Here is an 18643-nt window from a genome sequence, read left to right as displayed (position 1 = left end):
TCTCTTGGATTCTCATTGAAGGCACTGGAAGCATCTTTTAAGATGAGCAGGGGTAGTCATGCAAGAGCGCTTAGTTACACAGTTCACCCAATTGTTCAATTGTTTAATTGTTCGATCGTTTTACACTTTTAATAGCTAGTTTATTACTTGCTTGACTTTATACTTTTTTGCTGCTTTGACAATGGTTACATTGAAGGGCTGCAGGGTAGGCTCTGTCCTGATATAGGATACCCTTTCAGTTTTGGTCTGTCCCCATCTGCTGGACAGAAGGCTTAACCTATGGTCTGGACTGATCCGTGGTACTACAGGAACGAAAATTAACAGGTAAGAACTTATTTTCCTGTAAATGGCACTGAACCACTTTGGAACATTGATGCAGAAGGGAACACCTTCAGCACCATAACATTTTGGCACAGAAATTTTACTTCCAACATTGTCAAGTAAATGTACTGCATTCTCATCATCTCATCAGTGCCAACACTGATAATCATATATTGGCAGCAAACAGACAAATATTCTGAGTCAACTCCAGACATACATTCTATGCTGATCCTAGTTCAGAGTCTGACTGTTCTTCTACTGGAATTCCTCTGCCAAACAAGAACATTACCCCTTCATGAGGAAAATGTCGCTGGATTTCATCAAGAGCTGTTTTACTAACATTCCAGGCTTACCACCTCTTCTACCCTAGCTAGAACAAATATCTTCTATTTTGGAGTCAATGGCACAATATCAGTCCAGGCGTCAATTCATGCACACTGAATCACTATCTAAATCTCAGAGGTCTCCTTTCTCTAAAGATAGGACAACCTCAGAAGTACGACCTGTAGTATTGTTTAATTTAAGGAAGAATCGCAGTCATATACTCTGTCATACCATTTGGTCACTGATGAGTCTACAGTTCTTCCATCAAACCCATCTCCACAGCATCCCAGATATACTTCTCTGCCAGAGGATATGTTATGCTTATTTATTTAAAAGATTTCTTACACGTACATTCCAATTTTCAAGGTGGAGAGGTACATATTAAAAGCATAAAAAAACAAAATCAACAAACATCCTGCTCTGATGCCTGCAAATTGACCTTTCACTATTTTATCCATATATAAAAACCTTGAGCATTGTTTATCTATATTCAAGGACAAAATAATGAACATCCATCATTTCAAGTGACCACACATTAACCCTTTGCTATTTTAACTCCATATTGAGTCTCAGATTGGTCTCCATCTGAGCTAATTTTATGCCTCAAACATCTACAAAAACAATGTTTTTTTTTTATTTTTTGTTAAACGTCTACACACATTCATTTTTCCTTAACTCATCTAAAAGGGAATTCCACACTATGGAGCTAGCCACATCAAATGTTCTTGTCTGGCTATCCTCCAGATGTACCACTGTGATGGTGATATACCAAAGAGAAAATGACTTGCGGATTGCAAAACCCTAGTAGGATTATAGATCTTCAATGCCACGCTCATGCAAGAGATTATTTCACTGTAAAAGCTCTGTTTATCAACATGCCAACTTATATTTTATCCTCCTTATGACCTGGAGTCAGTGTAAAACATGTAGTACAGGAGTGATGTGCTCTCATGACCTTTTACCGGTCAGTATTAAAGTTGTCATGTTCTGGATACCTGTAAAATCAATTCCATTTACTTTACAAGATGAATAAGAACTAAAGGTGTATTAAAATATATCCAGCCCCAAAGCAAGTAGGTGCCCTTCCAATTCACAGAGTATTGCAGGAACTCCAAACAAAGATGTGCAGAGACTGTTTTCTACCTTACCAATAGCAAGAAAATTTGATCTCAAATCAAGTCATCAAAAAGTACAACACCTATATGATTCAGTAGTAGTGAAATCAACTTCTCCCTCCAGGATACCATGACAAAGACATTTTCCAGTCAGCTATATTAATGTATAGGATAGTTGCTTATAAACTATATATTGTACAGTACATGTATAACTCCTTGCAAGAGTTACAAAACATGACTTATCAGCTTCCTTCAGACTTCATGGATTATTTTGCTCCTGTATTTCAGGAGGCAGAAGAATTTGGGAAACCCCTAATTAGGTCAGTTTATAATGTGTCTTCCAGGACATACCAATAACCATTGGAGCCAGAAGGCTAGCATAGCTGCAGACTTCAGTTCTTCATGAATATATTCACGAAAAACTTGTGAATGCTCCTTGTACAGGGAAAAATCTTTTATTGAGGAAAAAGTAAAAGAAAATGTGGATCTCATTAAAGATCGCTGTTCCACTTTCCTAACATTGATATCAGCTACAACTGATCAGCCATCTAGATACAAGAAAAGTCAGCCTCAACACTACAGGTACTACTGAGCAAGAAGGTACCAAACCTTCTCCTTTCAGAAGCCTCACCTGCAACAGCAGCAGTGGAAGAACAAGCCACGTGCTAGGGACAGAGCACAGCCCAAATCTTTCCAACAGTTCAAATCCAATACTAATTTTTGACAATGGTATCAAGCTTTCCATTTGAATCTAGCGGGGGAAGGCTTCAACCCTTCAGCCCACTAAGGTCTGCAATAACAGAATGACTTTGATCTGCGTCTTGTTTTAAAAGCCAGACAATGGGAATACTGTTTGAATTTCAAAACCTCTCACCTAAATAATCTCCCAAGTCACTCCACAAATGCAGATCAGCTCCATCTCCTCCAATAAAAACTGTCAGCCCTTCTTGCTGCAAATGGAGCCAGTCCAGTTCCACAAAGGAATATAGGATTGCACTCCAAGTTCTTCCTCACTCAAAGAAAATGAGCGGCCTACATCCCATTATGGACCTCAAGAGATCGCAACAAACATCTGAAGAAAGAAAAGTTCCAGATAAACTCTTTAGGAACCATCCTCACTCACTTGGAAATCATCTGGTTGGCCAGTGTAGATCTCAAAGATGGCTTATACACAAATCCCAATTCACAAAGCTCACTAGAAGTTTCTATAGTTCACCATTGCCAACAATTATTACCAATATTGTGTTCTCCCTTTTAAGCTCTCTACAGTACTAAGGGTGTTAAACAAAAAGCCTAGCTGCTGCTCACTAACAGGCCGATTCAGTAAAAACGCGGGAGAGCGGACGAACACGCGCTCTCCCAGCGTGCGCACCGGCCACTCGCCGGTGCGCGCGATACAGTATGCAAATGAGGTGGTGCAGTAGAAACAGGCAAAAGGAGGCGCTAGGGACATTAGCGCGTCCATAGCGCCTCCTTTTAGCCCAGAGCGGCTGCTGTCAGCGGGTTTGACAGCCGACGCTCAATTTTGCCAGCGTCTGTTCTCGAGCCCGATGACAGCCACGGGCTCGGAAACCAGACGCCAGCAAAATTGAGCATCTGGGCCCGACAGCCGCCGGCCCATTTAAAATTTTTTTTTCTTTTTTTTTTTACTTTTTTTTACCCTTCGGGACCTCAGACTTAATATCATAGCGATTTTACTGCTTTTCTGTGCACTTTCCCGGTGCCGGCAGAAACTAGTGCCTACCTTTGGGTAGGCGCTAATTTCTTAAAGTAAAATGTGCGGCTTGTATGTACATTTTACTTTCTGTATTGCGGGGAATACCTAATCGGGCCATCAACATGCATTTGCATGTTGAGGGCGCTATTAGGTGCCGCGGGTTGGACGCGTGTTTTCCGCCCCTTACTGAATAAGGGGTAAGGGAAAACGCGCGTCCAAGAGCAGACTAACAGTGCGTTCCCTCGGAGCCTGTATTGGCCTATATAAGAGAACAATATGTGTTTCCATATTTAGACAACTGGCTCATATCCAATCATTTGCTTTGAAAGTGCGTTCCTCCTCATTCCTAGAGTTCATCTATCTTACATCATAGACTTTATTATTATAGCACAAAGGTGGTCACCTCCGGTCCTCAAGATAGATTTGCATGCACTGCCTCCATTGAATGCATATCTATCTCATCCATATCCATTGTGGATATCCTGAAAACCTGACCTGTTTGTGGCTTTCAAAGACCGGAGTTGCCCACCCCTTTTATAGCAATTTATATTCTACCTAATTTCCGGGTTCTAGGCAGATTCATAGGAGCCTTCCTGGATACTATGCAAGGGGAAGTATTCCTTCCTCAGCAAATAATCCTAACTCAGAGTGGAAACCAGTTCCTAAGTGGCTCTTATTGAAGATGTTGGGCCATATGGTGGCAGCAGTCCATGTTACTCCCTTTTTTTCACAACTAAGCAACAAGAGCCATTTTCCCATAAAGTAGATGATAATTTTTTTCCAACAGATTTCAAATTATAGCAACCACGGATGCATCCAACTAATGATCAGGAGCTCACCTGAATAACCTATTTTATGAAGGAATTTGAACATCATAGGAAAGATTGCTCCATTTAAATCATCTAAAGCTAAGGGCAAACATCAGTGTCCCAAAAGGGGATAATAATTAATGTAGGGATGTGCTGAATGTAGGCAGGTTTTAGTTTTGGTCTCTACCCCTTGTGAGGAAAGGAATGGATATAGGGCTCTATTTCGCTATGATGGATTGCTATGAAGTATTTGATATTTGTATCTTGTATGTAAGCCACCCTGGGGTCTTTCTAGAAGATAACAATATAATGTAAAAATTAAACGAAAATAAGATATCTTGAAGTGTGTTGCCAACTAAACTTCATGTCATGCAATGTTAGTCTAATTCTGTATTGTCGACTCTTATCCTAGTGTGGTTTGTTTTTTTGTGCTGCATTGGAGGCAATGTTAAAAATAAATAAATACATTAGGGCAGGATCTTAATCTCATGATTTTGGGAAGTTTGGTAGAGGAGGACAGTACGAGTTCTTTCTGAAACCAAGCCAAGTATAAGTTTAAATGATGACAAAAAATTAAATAGATTCTAGGAGAAAAAACATTATATAAATAGAATGTAAAAGAGATGAAAAACATTTTTGTGATCCTTAACCCCCTCTTCCCCAGCTCCCCTTCAAATGTGTGTTGTGATAAGTGCTTCCAGGAAATAGAGCCTGGGTTTACTTTATTTCTTTGTTTGTAGTATGAATAATACATTTTAACATGGTAATAATGGCAGAAAAGGACCAAATGGTCCATCCAGCCTGCCCAGCAAGCTTCTTATAGTATCTGCCGTGCTGTGCAGGCTATCCTCATGTTTCTCTTAAGGATAGTAACTGCCATTCAGTGCAGTTTTCCCCAAGCCGTATGATAAGGGTAGTAATATTTACAATCAAATCCAAGCAACTATTAAACCCATAAAAAAATTACTGCTAGCAACGTTTTTACTGGATGAGGATCTTTCCTGAAAATTCAGACAGTGCTGCTTGAACATGCTTTGCTTTGAGACTTGGCCACAGAAGCAGCCCTGTGCTTTTTCCCTTATGTCTGTGTATCAGTAACCCAGGCCGTAAAAGTCAGAGCCCGTGTTGGGTGTCGTCTGGATCCAATTCCCCTTTTTTTCCCTCTTGCCGTCTGAGCAGAGCGTGAGGCTGCAATTGCATCAAAAACATGAAGGCTTATTGGTTAAAGGTAGAAATCTCCATGTGAAATCTCTGCCTAGGAACTGACTGAGCTGATAGTAATCGTCACATATTGTCAAATTAGCATTTGTAAGGTATCAGCATTTTTAATAGTTTGCTATCATTTGCGGTAGTTTTAAGTTTCTCCACCAACAGCTTGTTCCATTATTTTTTAAAGTTTTGCTTTTACAAAGCAGTCCCTGAAGGTGTATCTATGTAAACAGCTTTGACAAAAAAAAAAATATCTTGCATAACTTTTCATCAAAAATGGGAGCAGAAGTGGGCATCAGATGGACCTTGGAAAAACTGGAGCTGCACTTGGAGCACACTTATCAGTTACTTCATGTCTGGGTTCACATCTGTTTAAGTTATCTGTTTTCAGTTCTTTGTTTCCCTGGCAACAAAAGCAAACATCTTCTAACAAGAGCTCCCTGTTTTGAGTATTTTAGGCCAGAAAACACAATCCCAGAGAGATTTGCATAAAAAAAAGTAGTGCCTGTTACCAGTTTTGGTTTCTTATTGCTACTAAACTGCAAAAAGACTAATCTGTGGCTCGTCGCCACAAGGATTGGAGGCTTCCATTCAGACTGCACTGGGCGTATGGAAAGATTTGTCTCTGATAGTTCCTGGCTCTAACATTACTTTCTGTGCAGTACAAATCCTGAAAATATATATACATGAACAGACACACATGAGCCTGGCAACATTTCAAGCCTCTAAATATCACACTTTCTCCATGGACAAGCAGGATAGGTCTCTGTGCTCAGAAAAACTTTGAAGGCCTTTTGAGTATGCCCAGACCATACTAAAATAGCCGCTTGCCACACAGGTCTCCTCAATCTGGAGAACAGATGTGAATTGCGCGCTCAGATTTTTTTTTAACTGCTCATTGAGGGTTTTTTTTTTAATCTCTTTTCTTCAATCTTTCTTTGTTCCATGGACAAGCTCTAGGAATAAATTGAGCCACACACATGGGATGACATCATCTGATTGTGGTAACATGGTTATGCTATCTCAGACCTCAGAAAGAGAAGTCTTTTATTTTTATTTATTTATTTTTTTAGCGGGTGCAGAATTTCCCACATACCAGCCCTGAGTGACTATTCTGTCGCTTTATTTTTTTTCCTGCTGATGCACAAGGACGGACTTCTGCTCTCTCATAACCCTGAATTTTTTTCAGGGATTTTTCATCTTTTAATTTTTTTCTGTAGTAGTATTAATTTACTACTTTGTTTTATTTCTTTGAGCCTCCTTAAAAAAAAAAATATCCTTCATGGTTCACCATGTAAAGAAGGCAACCATTCCAATTATTTTCCAAATGCAGCCACAAAATAGCTAACATCGACCTCCATGATGTGTCAACTGCCTAGGCTCTTCATATGATGTAAGTAATTGCAGTGCATATGGAAGGTCTTTCTACATTGCAGGCAAAATCATAGGAGAAAAAGCCAGTAAGGTGTCATTCTTAATAGGCCTTTTCATTCAGTACATGGCTTTCATCTCAAGAAGTCCTGTTCTGTTGTTGGATTCTCTCCAGAAATGAACAGTAGTCCCTGACCATCCTCAGGCTCTGAGCCACAACCACACCATCCCCCCTCTTTGGTGGCTTCTTAGACCAAACCTCCTAGCCTCCACTGAGCTTTCATCCTTTAACCCTGCTACGCAGCCTCATTTGTGTCGTCCTGCTGTGGCATACTTTTCAGATCCTCTGATGTTCCATCTGGGATCAAAATCAATGGGATGCTGCATAGGCTAAACCCAGACTGCAAAGAGATCAGTGTTATAAATCTTGCTAGGGAGTTAGCAATCTGTTATAAATCTCCTCCAGGAGAGGGAGGAGTTATCAATCTGTTATTATCTGGCTGCTGGATACTCCCATTGAAGGAGTTAGCAATCTGCTAGCACTTACCCCGCCAGGAGGGCGGAGTGAGCAATCTGGTATCGATCAGCTCCTCCCAAGGGAGGAGATAGCAATCTGATAGGCTTGGCTCCTGTAGGAGGAGGAGTTTAGCAATCTGTTAGTGCTCTGCTTCCCCAGAGGGAAGGAGTAGCAACTGTTATGCTTTGTTCCTGTAGAAATATGAGCCAGCAATCTGTATGATCCCCACGGGGAGATAGCTATCTGATATGGATCAGCTTCCGCAGAAAAGAGGAGTAATGGTCTGATGTGGGTTGGCTCCCACAGAGTGGCAGATGATACCGCTCTATTAGTGTACGGAGTAACACTTAGTGTTACTCCGTACACTAAGTGCTGTCAACTGCCATCAGCCCATCCTGGGCTGATGGCAGTTGACAGCACCCTCAAGTGGAGATCCTGAGAGGGACCACCGGCTAGGCTGGAGTATTGAGACAAACACAGGTTGTTCTTTATTAGACTGGAAGTAGAACCACCAGAGGTGGCAGTAGTGAGTTGATGTGCCCGGCAGGGCTGAAGTCCCTCTGATACAGGAACTACGATCTCTAAATTGCTGTCTACTCACTACTATAGGTAGTGAGTAGACAGGGTATGCTAGACATAACCAGTGGTAGATGATCCACTCACAATTGTAGATATCTGTAATGTCTTCTATGCAACAGAGAGTCTTCAGTATTCAGGAACAAGAGCCGCAGGCGAGTACTGGTTCCTATAGGCAGTCTGAAATAGAACTCACAATAACTGTGTATGGGATGGCTTCTGGAATAGAAGAGAGGCTAGGAGAGATTTAGGAACATAGGCCCTCGTGGAGCGAGTACCGGTTCCTATCTGCAATGGTAACTCATGATCTCCGTACCTGCGATAACGTCTTTGACTGAAGGGAGTCTTAGAGATTAGGAACAAGGGCCCTCGTGGAGCGAGTACCAGTTCCTGTCTGTAATAGGACTCACTGTGTTCATGTCTGCGATCGCCTCCAGGCAATAGGAGTCTTCTGAGTCTTCGGGAACGTAGGCCCTCGAGGAGCGAGTACTGGATCCCGTCCAACAATCTGAAATCAAGGAGAGAGAGCGGAGCCCCCGAGAAGCAGGTACTCCTGGTAAGTTTGAAAAGGCCGAGCAATGGAGAAAGATTTCTCCTTGCTGATTCGTATCGTAGTTGCAAGTAGCGTGGACTGCCGAAGCAAGTCCCGTTGGAGTTCCTTGCTAACTCGTTTGTAGTTAGCAAACGAAGACCTTTTAAATTGAAAACAGGTGACGTCATTACGGGGGGACGCCCCCGAGGTTCGAACCCTTGTTGGTACAAAGCCTGGAGCGCGCGCTTACGTCATCAGGAACATGGCGGATCCGTGGCGTCAGGCCAGCCCGGGGATACCAGGACCAAGAGACGGGGAGAAGCCGCGGCTGCATCTGTCCGTCTGAGCTGAAAGGAGTCGCCACAAAGGTAGAGAGGGTGGAGCAAGGGCGAGAATAGGCACAAACGCAACAGTCAGGCAAGAGATGTCTTGAGATCTTCTGTAAATGAGTTGCATCAGAGCTGGATTCCAGTTTAAAGCCTTGAATTTAACGTAATCTGAGATCCCAAGGATCTTCCCTTAACCAAAAATGGGAGGGTAAAAGACTGAGAGCCCTGTGAGAGATAAATACTTTCTCTGCTTTTGGTCATCTTGCACCCAGGCAAGGTAATGGAAGTTCTGTCTCAGTCATGAACATGACTGTCAACACTGAGGCGCTCAAAGTGTGCTACAGCAGGTCAATGTTTACATTCTTAATATCACAAAAGGGACAGTTTTACAGCAAGTAAATATTAATAGTTCTAACATTTCAAATAAATTATAGAAAGCACTACATCAGATTGCATCAAAATAAAGGAATAAGCCAATTACAGTTTAAGAAATGGAAATGCATCAGGTGGATGCATCAGGGCAGGGATTTCAAAGTTCAGTTCGAATTGAAGCTGTGGGCCAGATGTTGCTTGAAAGAGCTATATTTTAATAGCTTTCTGGAAACTAGTGTGTCTGATATGTAGTAGTAGAGAGTTCCATAGGGTTGTGACTGGTACTAAGAAGGTCCCCTTTCTGGTGCTTATGAGGCGTAGTTCTTTGGCGGTCATCACAACTAGATGGACTTGTAACAGCAAGCAGAGGGGACAGAAAAGTGTATAAGGGGTGAGATAACTACTGAGGTAGAATGATGTCTTCCCTTTGAAGACACTCAGGCCAATACAGTACAGTGTACTGCGACGGAGCGCACTGTTAGCCTGCTCTTGGACGCGCGTTTTCCCTTACCCCTTATTCAGTAAGGGGAGGAAAATTGCGTCCAACCCGCGGCACCTCAACATGCAAATGCATGTTGATGGCCCTATTAGGTATGCGCGTGGGATACAGTATGTAAAATGTGCAGCCAAGCACAAGTAAAAACTGCTTTTCTGTGCACCCTCCGACTTAATATCATAGCGATATTAAGTCGGAGGTCCCGAAAGGTAAAAAAAAAAAAAGAAAAAATTTAAAATGGGCCGGCGGCTGTCGGGCCGAAAACCGGACGCTCAATTTTGCCGGGATCCGATTTCGGAGCCCGTGGCTGTCAGCGAGCTCGAGAACAGACGCCGGCAAAATTGAGCATCGGCTGTCAAATCCGCTGACAGCCTGCTCCTGTCCAAAAAGAGGCACTAGGGACGCGCTAGTGTCCCTAGCGCCTCCTTTTACCGCCGGGCCTAATTTAAATACATTTTTTTTACTGTATGGCGCGCACAGGAGAGTGTCCTGTGTGCGCGCTGGGAGAGCAGGCGCTCGCCCACTCTTCCGCGTTTTTTACTGTATTGGCCCGACTTAGCTAAACTCAGAATTTTAAAGTTGGCATGGTAGAGATTTGGAAGCCAGTGCAGTAATTTTAAGATCAATGTGCTTGCATTCAGCAAGGGAGAGAGTCAGGCAAGACTAGCAACATTGTTGCCACTATTTTATCAGAATATTTTGGAATGGAAAGTCATGGAAAAATGTGAATATGCTTGCATAACAGACTATGAATTGCTACTGCCCTATTGCTTATTTGACATAGTACTCATAAGTAAACCGTGCATGTTTCTTTAGCACTCCAATTACCTTAAATTCACAGATTATCTACGTCTTTAGTAATGGTTATATTCTAAAATGAGGCGCAATTAAAATAAGTCTCAAGTATTATAGAATTGGAGTTCTGTAATTGATCATTTATGGTTGACATGGGCATGTAAGGTCTGATAACTAAACATCACCTTAACTTTTTAAACTTCCAGAAAGATGAAGCGTGTGAATGTTAAAAATGAAAATTATAATTGCAATTAAGAGAATGGTGTGCGATCTGGAGGATAATTAGTTCACAATCCCTTATGTCCAATTATTAACACCTGCTTTGCTTGCATGCCTCTGAATCACCGTAGTTAGTCAGGCAGACAAGTGTTTGAAATGAGCCAAGTGACTTAGGCACCACTATGGAAATTGAGACAAATGCCTTATTAATTTTTTAAAATTCATTATGTATGCTGCTACTTTTTTCTGGAAAATCTGTTTTGTATCTGTCATAAGTCTAATTTAACATTTTACAAATGATTCACATTGAGTAGAATTTCAGCAATTCGCTAATTGATAAGCTAAATATTGTGAAGACAATTTTCAAAAGCAATTTACTCAGGTAAGTAGATGTTTAACCAGGTAAAATTGACTGAAAATTACCTACCCTTTCCGTGGATAAGGGTGCACATGGGGATCAACAATATGTATACTTTTTACCCATGGAAAATGAAAGCATGCGAGGAGACAGATCGTGGAGTTAATAAAACTGTGTGATTTTTTGGGTTTTTTTGACGGAAAAGAACCTGCAAGAAAAACAGTCTGCAGGCGTTTCCAGACTTTGGAAACGCCTGCGGGCTCTTTTCAAATTTCCCCCTGTATGTTTAAGTCCTTGACATGCTGCTGCTGTTTGTGGTTTGACATGTGAAGATTTGAACATATAACTTGCTTACAATCTGACACACTTGCAGACGCACTGTGTGCACAATAGAAGTGTGCTCTATGTATTTTGCACGTCCAGAAATGCATAAACATGTACAACTCTCGATGAACGTAGCTTTAGAATCCTTTACCTGCCATATATGCTTGATGTAGTGGGTTTTTGCCTTCTGTACTCTTGCTGTCCAAGGCTAAAGATATTGGATATTGTATAATAACAAGAGCACATCAACCATAGTTTGCAGTAATGCACAAGATTCACTGAACATTCAACCTCTTCAGACTTCTTAAAGGCAATTGCTGAGGGGAAATTTGAAAAGGCCAATTGTTCAGCCAGGGTGAAAGTGCCTACCTGATTGGATGACAAGTTGTAGACATGCATAGTTTTCCAGCAATTTTTCTTTGAGTGTAGGTCTCCTGCTCCTGCCAGAAGCATTCATTTTGCGCTAGTTGTACTGGCTTCAACAGAGCATTGAGTAATGCTGTCCTCTCTTCTTTCCAGTGGGAGCCGAAAGAGCTGACTTTAATAGAAGAGTTGTTACCAGCACAAAAATGGATGCATATCGCAGTAGCAGGATTCTTACAGTCTTAGTAAGACTGCTGCAAGTGAAGTGTCTTGTCTAAAACTAATTGTGTAGCTAAGCTGGGCAGTGAATTCTTTATTTTAACTAGCCTTTGAGGGTATTCATTTATCACTGTTAAGATTGTAGATGCGTGTGATAAGAAAGTGGTTATTGGTCTTCAGTAACAATAGTGATAGTCATTAAGGTTTGTAGTTTGGTCAGGGCAGGTGCTGTATGTTTGAAGCTAGTGAGTTAAGCTAATCAGCTGGTTTTTCATTTATTATAATGTATTTTTATCGGCCTGACGAGATTAGTGCACAGAGGAGTATTTGTAGCAATATATTTCCTTGAACTGTAAAAAAATGAAATGCAAAGAGAAAAAAAATCTCATCTTTTAAAGGTTTCAGCTTTTCTAGATAAAGTTCTATTTCTGAACTCATGTTCTGTGTTTAGTAATCATCTGGAGAAAAGCCTGCAGCTGCTGATGGATCGGGTGGATGAAATGAGCCAGGACATAATTAAATACAACACCTATATGAGGAACACAAGCAAGCAACAGCAGCAGAAACATCAGGTTAGAGCTATGAGTAAATTTGTTATAAAATTAACATTTTAATAGTAATGTCATTTAATATCTTCTAAAAATATGAATGCGAGTATGCCTTTCCCTAAAGCTATCAGAGGTAGGAGCCAAGAAATTGTACTGCATGGTAGGGCGAGCACATTCCTATGGGTAAGTATTTACTGCATCCATTCCAAATGGGAGCAATAATTCAAACTGCATTGTATGTGAAAAACCTGTGTGCAGTGTTATTTTTATAATCCTTTTTTGGTTACCATATTTCTTTTAAACCCCTATATACTGTCTTCCCATCCTTTAAAAGGCCGTCCAAAATGATACTTAACATAGTAGTCGGTAGGTACATCGAATAATCAACACACACACAATAAAACGTAAAATATAATACCTAGACTACCATTAAATACTGAGACCAGGAAATAGCCTTCAATTCTAACACAGTTGTAGTTTAAAAAAAAAATTCAATGGAGGGGATTGAAAAACTATCTAATCTTATTACAAAAAAAAATTGAACCTCAAATACCAAGAGGTGGCAAAGCACAGCCAACAACCCTTTTTCAGCCAGACATAGACAGTTAGCCTATATAGCAGCATAATTTAAAGACTCGGGGGATAAGAAATATTTTAAATGTTTCCTGAAAGTTCCCAGAGATCATTCTTGTTTAAGGGCATCAGGGAAATGATTTCAAAGTTTAGGCTCTGCAACTGAGAATATTCGATCTTACAAATGTTATCTACCCAAAATTATTATATTCCACAATAATTTGGATTTAGAAAGCTCTCTTCATTCTTTGTTTACAATTCAATAGTTTAGAAATGTGCGCAGCCACCTCTGGATTGTTAGAGCCTGGTAGATCAGTTCTGACTCTTAGACTTCCTGAAAGCTTAATAGGAGATGTAGAAAGGTATTTTTACCCCCAGTCACATTTGGGGGGTAAAAATGTGCACAGGTATATTAAATGACTTGTCTTGTACCACACAGATTTCTCTTCACTCGCATTTCAGTATTCCAGTCACATCTCCTCGTGTGCATTCTCTTAGCTAAAATCTGCATTGCCAGGGTAGCTTGGAATGAGACATATAATACTCAGTTTTACTTCTGACCTCAGCAAATAAACATGTGTTTATTTTTTTAAAGATGTAGTGTGACTGCATTTCAGGTTTCGTTTTTTTATTAACTGTAATTGCTTTTGTGGTAGCTTATTGTCACATAGTTGGCATCCTTGCTTTCAGTTGAAAAATTGTGCTATTGTTATTTAAGAACAGCAATTCTGATAGAAAATAGACAAACTGCTGAGAAATGGATGATAAGGAGGGAGAGAAGAGTATTACTTGCAAATGTACACAGATACAGATGTTCAAGCTTTTCTTCATTGCCACTGCTTGGAATACACTTTTTATTAACTGTTGTTTGAGACGTTGTCAAATAGGTTTTTGGTGTATGATTTTTAAAAATTGTTGGTCTGTTTTTTTTAAACAGACTGAAACTCTAAAAGATGTTAAGAGACAATCAAGTTTTACATATTTCCATTTTCTTTGTCTTCTCAAGGCAGTCTCTTATTTATTTAACTTACCGTATGGCCTTGTCATGTTATGTACTTGTAAACCATGTCTGAACTTTGTCAGTATCTCTTCTCTGTTGGTTCTTAATTTATCTATAGTTCCAACCCAGTTTATCTATAGTTCCAACCCAGTTTTTTTCCCCTTTAACCCTCTGTGTGTGTGTGTGTGTGTGTGGGAGGGGGGGTGGGGAAAGGAGTGGAGGAATAGCCTAGTGGAGTAGTTCCCAAACCTGTCCTGAAGGATCCCTAGCCAGTCTGGTTTTCAGGATATCCACAATGAATATGCATGAGAGGGAATTTGCATGCTATGGAGGCAGTGCATGCAATAGCTGGGGATATAATGCCCCCCAAAGGTACATGAAAACTCATTGGTACCCACACACACCCAGTGGGTACCCCAGGCCTCTTAGAGGAACTGTGGACCAGTTAAGGTTGAGGGTGGGTTTGGCCCCCCCCCCCCCCCCCCACTGAACAACAATGAGTTTTCATAAACATTTGGGGGCTGGGGGGAATGAGGAGCGTTACACCTCCAACTATTTATGGTGCTGTTGGGATGAGTTGTGGGAGAGGTCCTTGCCTATAATAATTCCATGGGAAGGGAGCAAGGTTGCCTTACTGATGACCGGGAAGGGGGTAGGCAGAGGCTGTTGCCGTGCGTAGCACTTTTTTTTTTTTTTTTTTTTTTTTTTTTACTTTTTGGTGTGTTGGGGCAGCTTCAACTGGCGGCCCCAAATTCAGCCAAGGGTCAGCCCTGACCCCTGCGCAACCTTTTAGTTAGCCGCTGCAATTGTGTTGATTTTTTTTTTTTTTTAAGGTTCTGGCCACTTTTAATGTGATGTGGAAGCCTTAGGACCCACGTCACATTTACTGCTTTTTAAAAAGGTGGTGTTTTATCTCAACTAACCACTTTCTTGGTTGGCTGCAATAAAATATTTACATCAGATTGCCTATTAATGACCACATTTGCATGCATTTCCATTATGTATGCATGTAAATTGTATACAAAGAATGTCATTGTATTAGGAGAGATTACCAGGGCTGGGTCATGCAAATTATCGTGGATATTGCACATTCTCTGAGGACAAGCAGGATGGTAGGCCTCATGCATGGGTGACATCATCAGATGAAGCCCTGATGTGGAAAACATTTGTCAAAGTTTCTAGAACTTTGACTAGGGACACTGAAATTGTCCAGCATACCCTATACCATGTGGGGTTCCTCTCTAGTCTATTTTTCCATGGAGCTGTAGGCCTCGCGGTGTGAGTGGCTGTTGTTTGGCCTTGCGTGAAAACTTTGCTTTTCTCACGTTTTTCGTAGGTTTTTTCCTCATTGTTCCATCGCCGGCTCCCTCTCTGTAGCCTCTTGTAGTGTCTCCTAATTAGGGTTTTCAACAATTCGGGTAAGTTTCCTTTCATGGCCAATTCCTCGTGGCGGAGATGGTTCGGTGCCCGCCAGCCATTGATAACCTGCTGCCATCATTTTCGGTTTGTGCTCCTTTTGTTTCATCCAACACGGCCACTTCCGGTTTTCTGCGATGCCCCCAGACCATTTCCATCACAGATCCGGATGAGATATGTGTCGTCTTCCTGGGGGCAATGCATAACGTCCAGGGTTGGCATTTATGCACCCAGATGACCCCCGAAGGGACATCTGCTTCGACTCCACAAGATGGAGCAGCTCTTCAGGTCGAAGAATTCCGAGCCATCAGCATCGAAGTGTTTAGGAGGTTGCCATCACCTTAATGGTTAGGCAGCCTCTTTCAAGAAGCTAATTAGTTTGATACTTATTTATCCAAAGGAATGCCTGTAACTCCGAGCCATCGGTGGGACTGCATGCTCAGTTGATGCTGTCAGAAGATAGGGATGCCGGAGATCGACTACCTATTTCTTCCAGGCCGAGGACGTTGGGTTCTTCGTCGTCAGCCTCAGCACAGGAGAAGGAATGGGCCAAGCATGGAAAGAAGCATTGGCATCAGTCCCAGTCGATGCACGGTGCCAGGCATCGGGATGCACCAGCTTTTGCCACAATGTTCTCAAAGCAACCCTGCAGTGAGGAGTGCCTTCATCGGTATTGGTGGTCCATGATGGTATCCATCGGTCCTGATGCCAGTCACTGATCCACCTCGAGGGTCCGAAGAGTATCTGGCCACCCTCTCAGTTGATGTTGGCATCAGCAACTTTCGAAGAGGAGCTGGAGCGCCGAGTCCAGTAGAGGTGGACTGGACACTGCAGGGCTTCAGTCCAGAGGCACCGATGCTGGTGCCGCCCATCATACTGCTTCTGGAGAAGCTCAACGTGCTCATTAGTGCATTACCAACCCTGCTGGTGTCGGTTCCCGAGACAGCTTTGGTGCCCAAGAGGCGGGTACCAAGGCCTCCCCCTACCAATACGGTAGTCATCGTCAGTTCCTCCTCTGAGGAAGCTCCACCGAGGCCGGCAGATGTTCCGAGGCTTGGCACCCCCCCACCCCCCCCCCCTCAGTCCAGTTTCACAGGTGCCTGCACCTCTAGATGAAGGCTGAGCACCTAGGGACCCATCCCCTATGAATGGGTCCCTAGGTGCTCTTCACTCCTCTGGCATCCTCCTCTATTAATAACTGAAAAGGGATGGCTTGCGCCATCAACCTTCACAGGTTTTGTGAGGATAAGTCCTGGAAGAGGAACCCTTTGACCCCTGGGGGTCAAAGGGTTCCTCTTCCAGAGGAGTGAAGAAAGTCTTCCCCTGAGGACTTATCCTCACAAAACCTGTGAAGGTTGATGGCGCAAGCCATCCCTTTTCAGTTATTAATAGAGGAGGATGCCAGGCCCAAAATGTGTAAGATCCTCCAGTTCATGAAGCCTCCTAAGAAGCTCGTGGTAGTCCCGGTAAACAAAATCCCTAAGGGGTTGCTGCTGAGCATATAGGAACATCCCCTCACAGTGCCTTCCAGCAGACTGGGTTTACCTCGTCCAGAAGGCTGCCGGATTCGACAAGCATCAGCTGCCCCACCAGTCAGTGGTCGAATCCACCCTCAAGAGGGCCAAGCACTCTCGAACTCATTCCTCAGCGCCCCCTGGGAAAGACTATAGAGAGATAGAGAGACACTTTTGGGAGGAAGATATTTCAATGTGCCATGCTCATAGTCCACATTGCTGCCTACCAGCTCTACACGAGCCAGTACTCGTGGGACATCTGGATGCAGGTGCAAGAGGTGGCTATGCAGCTGCCTCATCAGGAGCAAGACATCCTCATGTTGCTGGTGCATAAGGGCCTGGAGTGCGGAAAACACGAGGTCTGTGCAACCTACGATGTTCTCAAGATGGCATCAAGAGTCTCTGCAGTGGGAATCGTCGCCCACAGAATGGCATGGCTGCAAGCCTCTGATCTCCAATCAGAGTTACAGGAACAATTTGCTGATGTGCTGGAGAGAATCTCTTCGGAAATAGGGTGAGGGATGCTGTGACACAACTTTGGGACCACCATGAAACCCTCCAGCAACTCTCCACCAGGAGGCAAGCGAGACAGGGGCCAAGGAAGTCTTTCTTTCACCAAAGGAAATATTATCTTCTGCCCCCTCGCTCCCATCCACACCATCAGGGCTCCTGCAGCTGTCCTTGGCAGTAAAGATCCCCAAGCATCAGCTGGGCTCCTCAGTCAACTCTGGGGACAGGGTTTTGACTGGGTTGTAGGGAGTGTAGGCCAGTTGCCTGTACCCGGGATAATGGACTCTCCGGTCGAGGGCAGGCTGTGCTTCTTTGTGAACCAGCGGCCCAGTGTAACCTCAGACCAGTGGGTTCTGTCCATCATCCATCAAGGGTACCAATTGAATCTATTGAGTGTCCTGCCAAATTGTCCTCTATGCCCATCTTGTGGGCCAGTAGCAGATCGGGAACTCGCCTCCCTCTTAACGGCTAGAGCAGTCGAGCCCGTACCACCAGGGTGGGGATTCTACTCCAGATACTTCCTGATTTCAAAAAGAATATGAGGACTCCATCCCATCCTAAACCTTGAACCAAGTTTCTAAGAAAAAAGTTCAAGATGGTTTCCCTGGGCACTTTGATCCCAGGGGAGTGCTACGCTCCCTTGACCTAAAGGATGCATACACTCATATCGAGATCTTCCTCAGTCACAGGAAATATCTCCGGTGGAAAAACAGCACTTCCAGTACCAAGTGTTGCAATTTGGGCTTATGTCAGTCCCATGGGTTTTCGCAAAATGCCTGCCGTGGTGGTGGCACACCTCTGCAGGCTGGGACTGCATGTTTTCTCGTATCTGGACGATTGGCTGGTCAAGAGCATGTCTCAAGCAGGGGCTACCAGGTCCAGGCACTTTCCAGCCAGGTGATGGAATCACTGGGATTTGTTCTCAACTACCCAAAGTCTCATCTCAGCTCGTCACATCAGTTGGACTTCAGAGAGCCCTGCTAGACATGGCTCAGTCCAAGGCCTTCCTACCTCACCAGAGGGCTGTCACTTTGGCGACCAAGGTTAGATGGTGGAATGTGCCTTTAGTTGTACGTTTCATCCAGGACCTGCTTTAATTGAATCCTCCTCTAAGGC

At 43.0% G+C, this 18643-nt stretch overlaps 1 protein-coding gene across 1 annotated transcript in view; it reads left to right on the top strand.

Annotated features, from left to right (window-relative positions):
• Positions 1–18643, top strand: part of EIF3H (eukaryotic translation initiation factor 3 subunit H) — a 327223-nt gene that overhangs the window by 301937 nt on the left and 6643 nt on the right. The window contains exon 6 of the mRNA XM_029591919.1: positions 12418–12538. Within this exon, the coding sequence (XP_029447779.1) occupies positions 12418–12538 (121 nt within the window). The remainder of the gene's footprint in view (positions 1–12417; positions 12539–18643) is intronic.

The sequence above is a fragment of the Rhinatrema bivittatum genome, chromosome 2, assembly GCF_901001135.1.
Source record: "Rhinatrema bivittatum chromosome 2, aRhiBiv1.1, whole genome shotgun sequence".
NCBI classification, from domain to species: Eukaryota; Metazoa; Chordata; class Amphibia; order Gymnophiona; family Rhinatrematidae; genus Rhinatrema; species Rhinatrema bivittatum.
The sequence above is the reverse complement of the archived record's forward strand: the minus strand, read 5'-3'. Positions and strand labels throughout refer to the sequence as shown.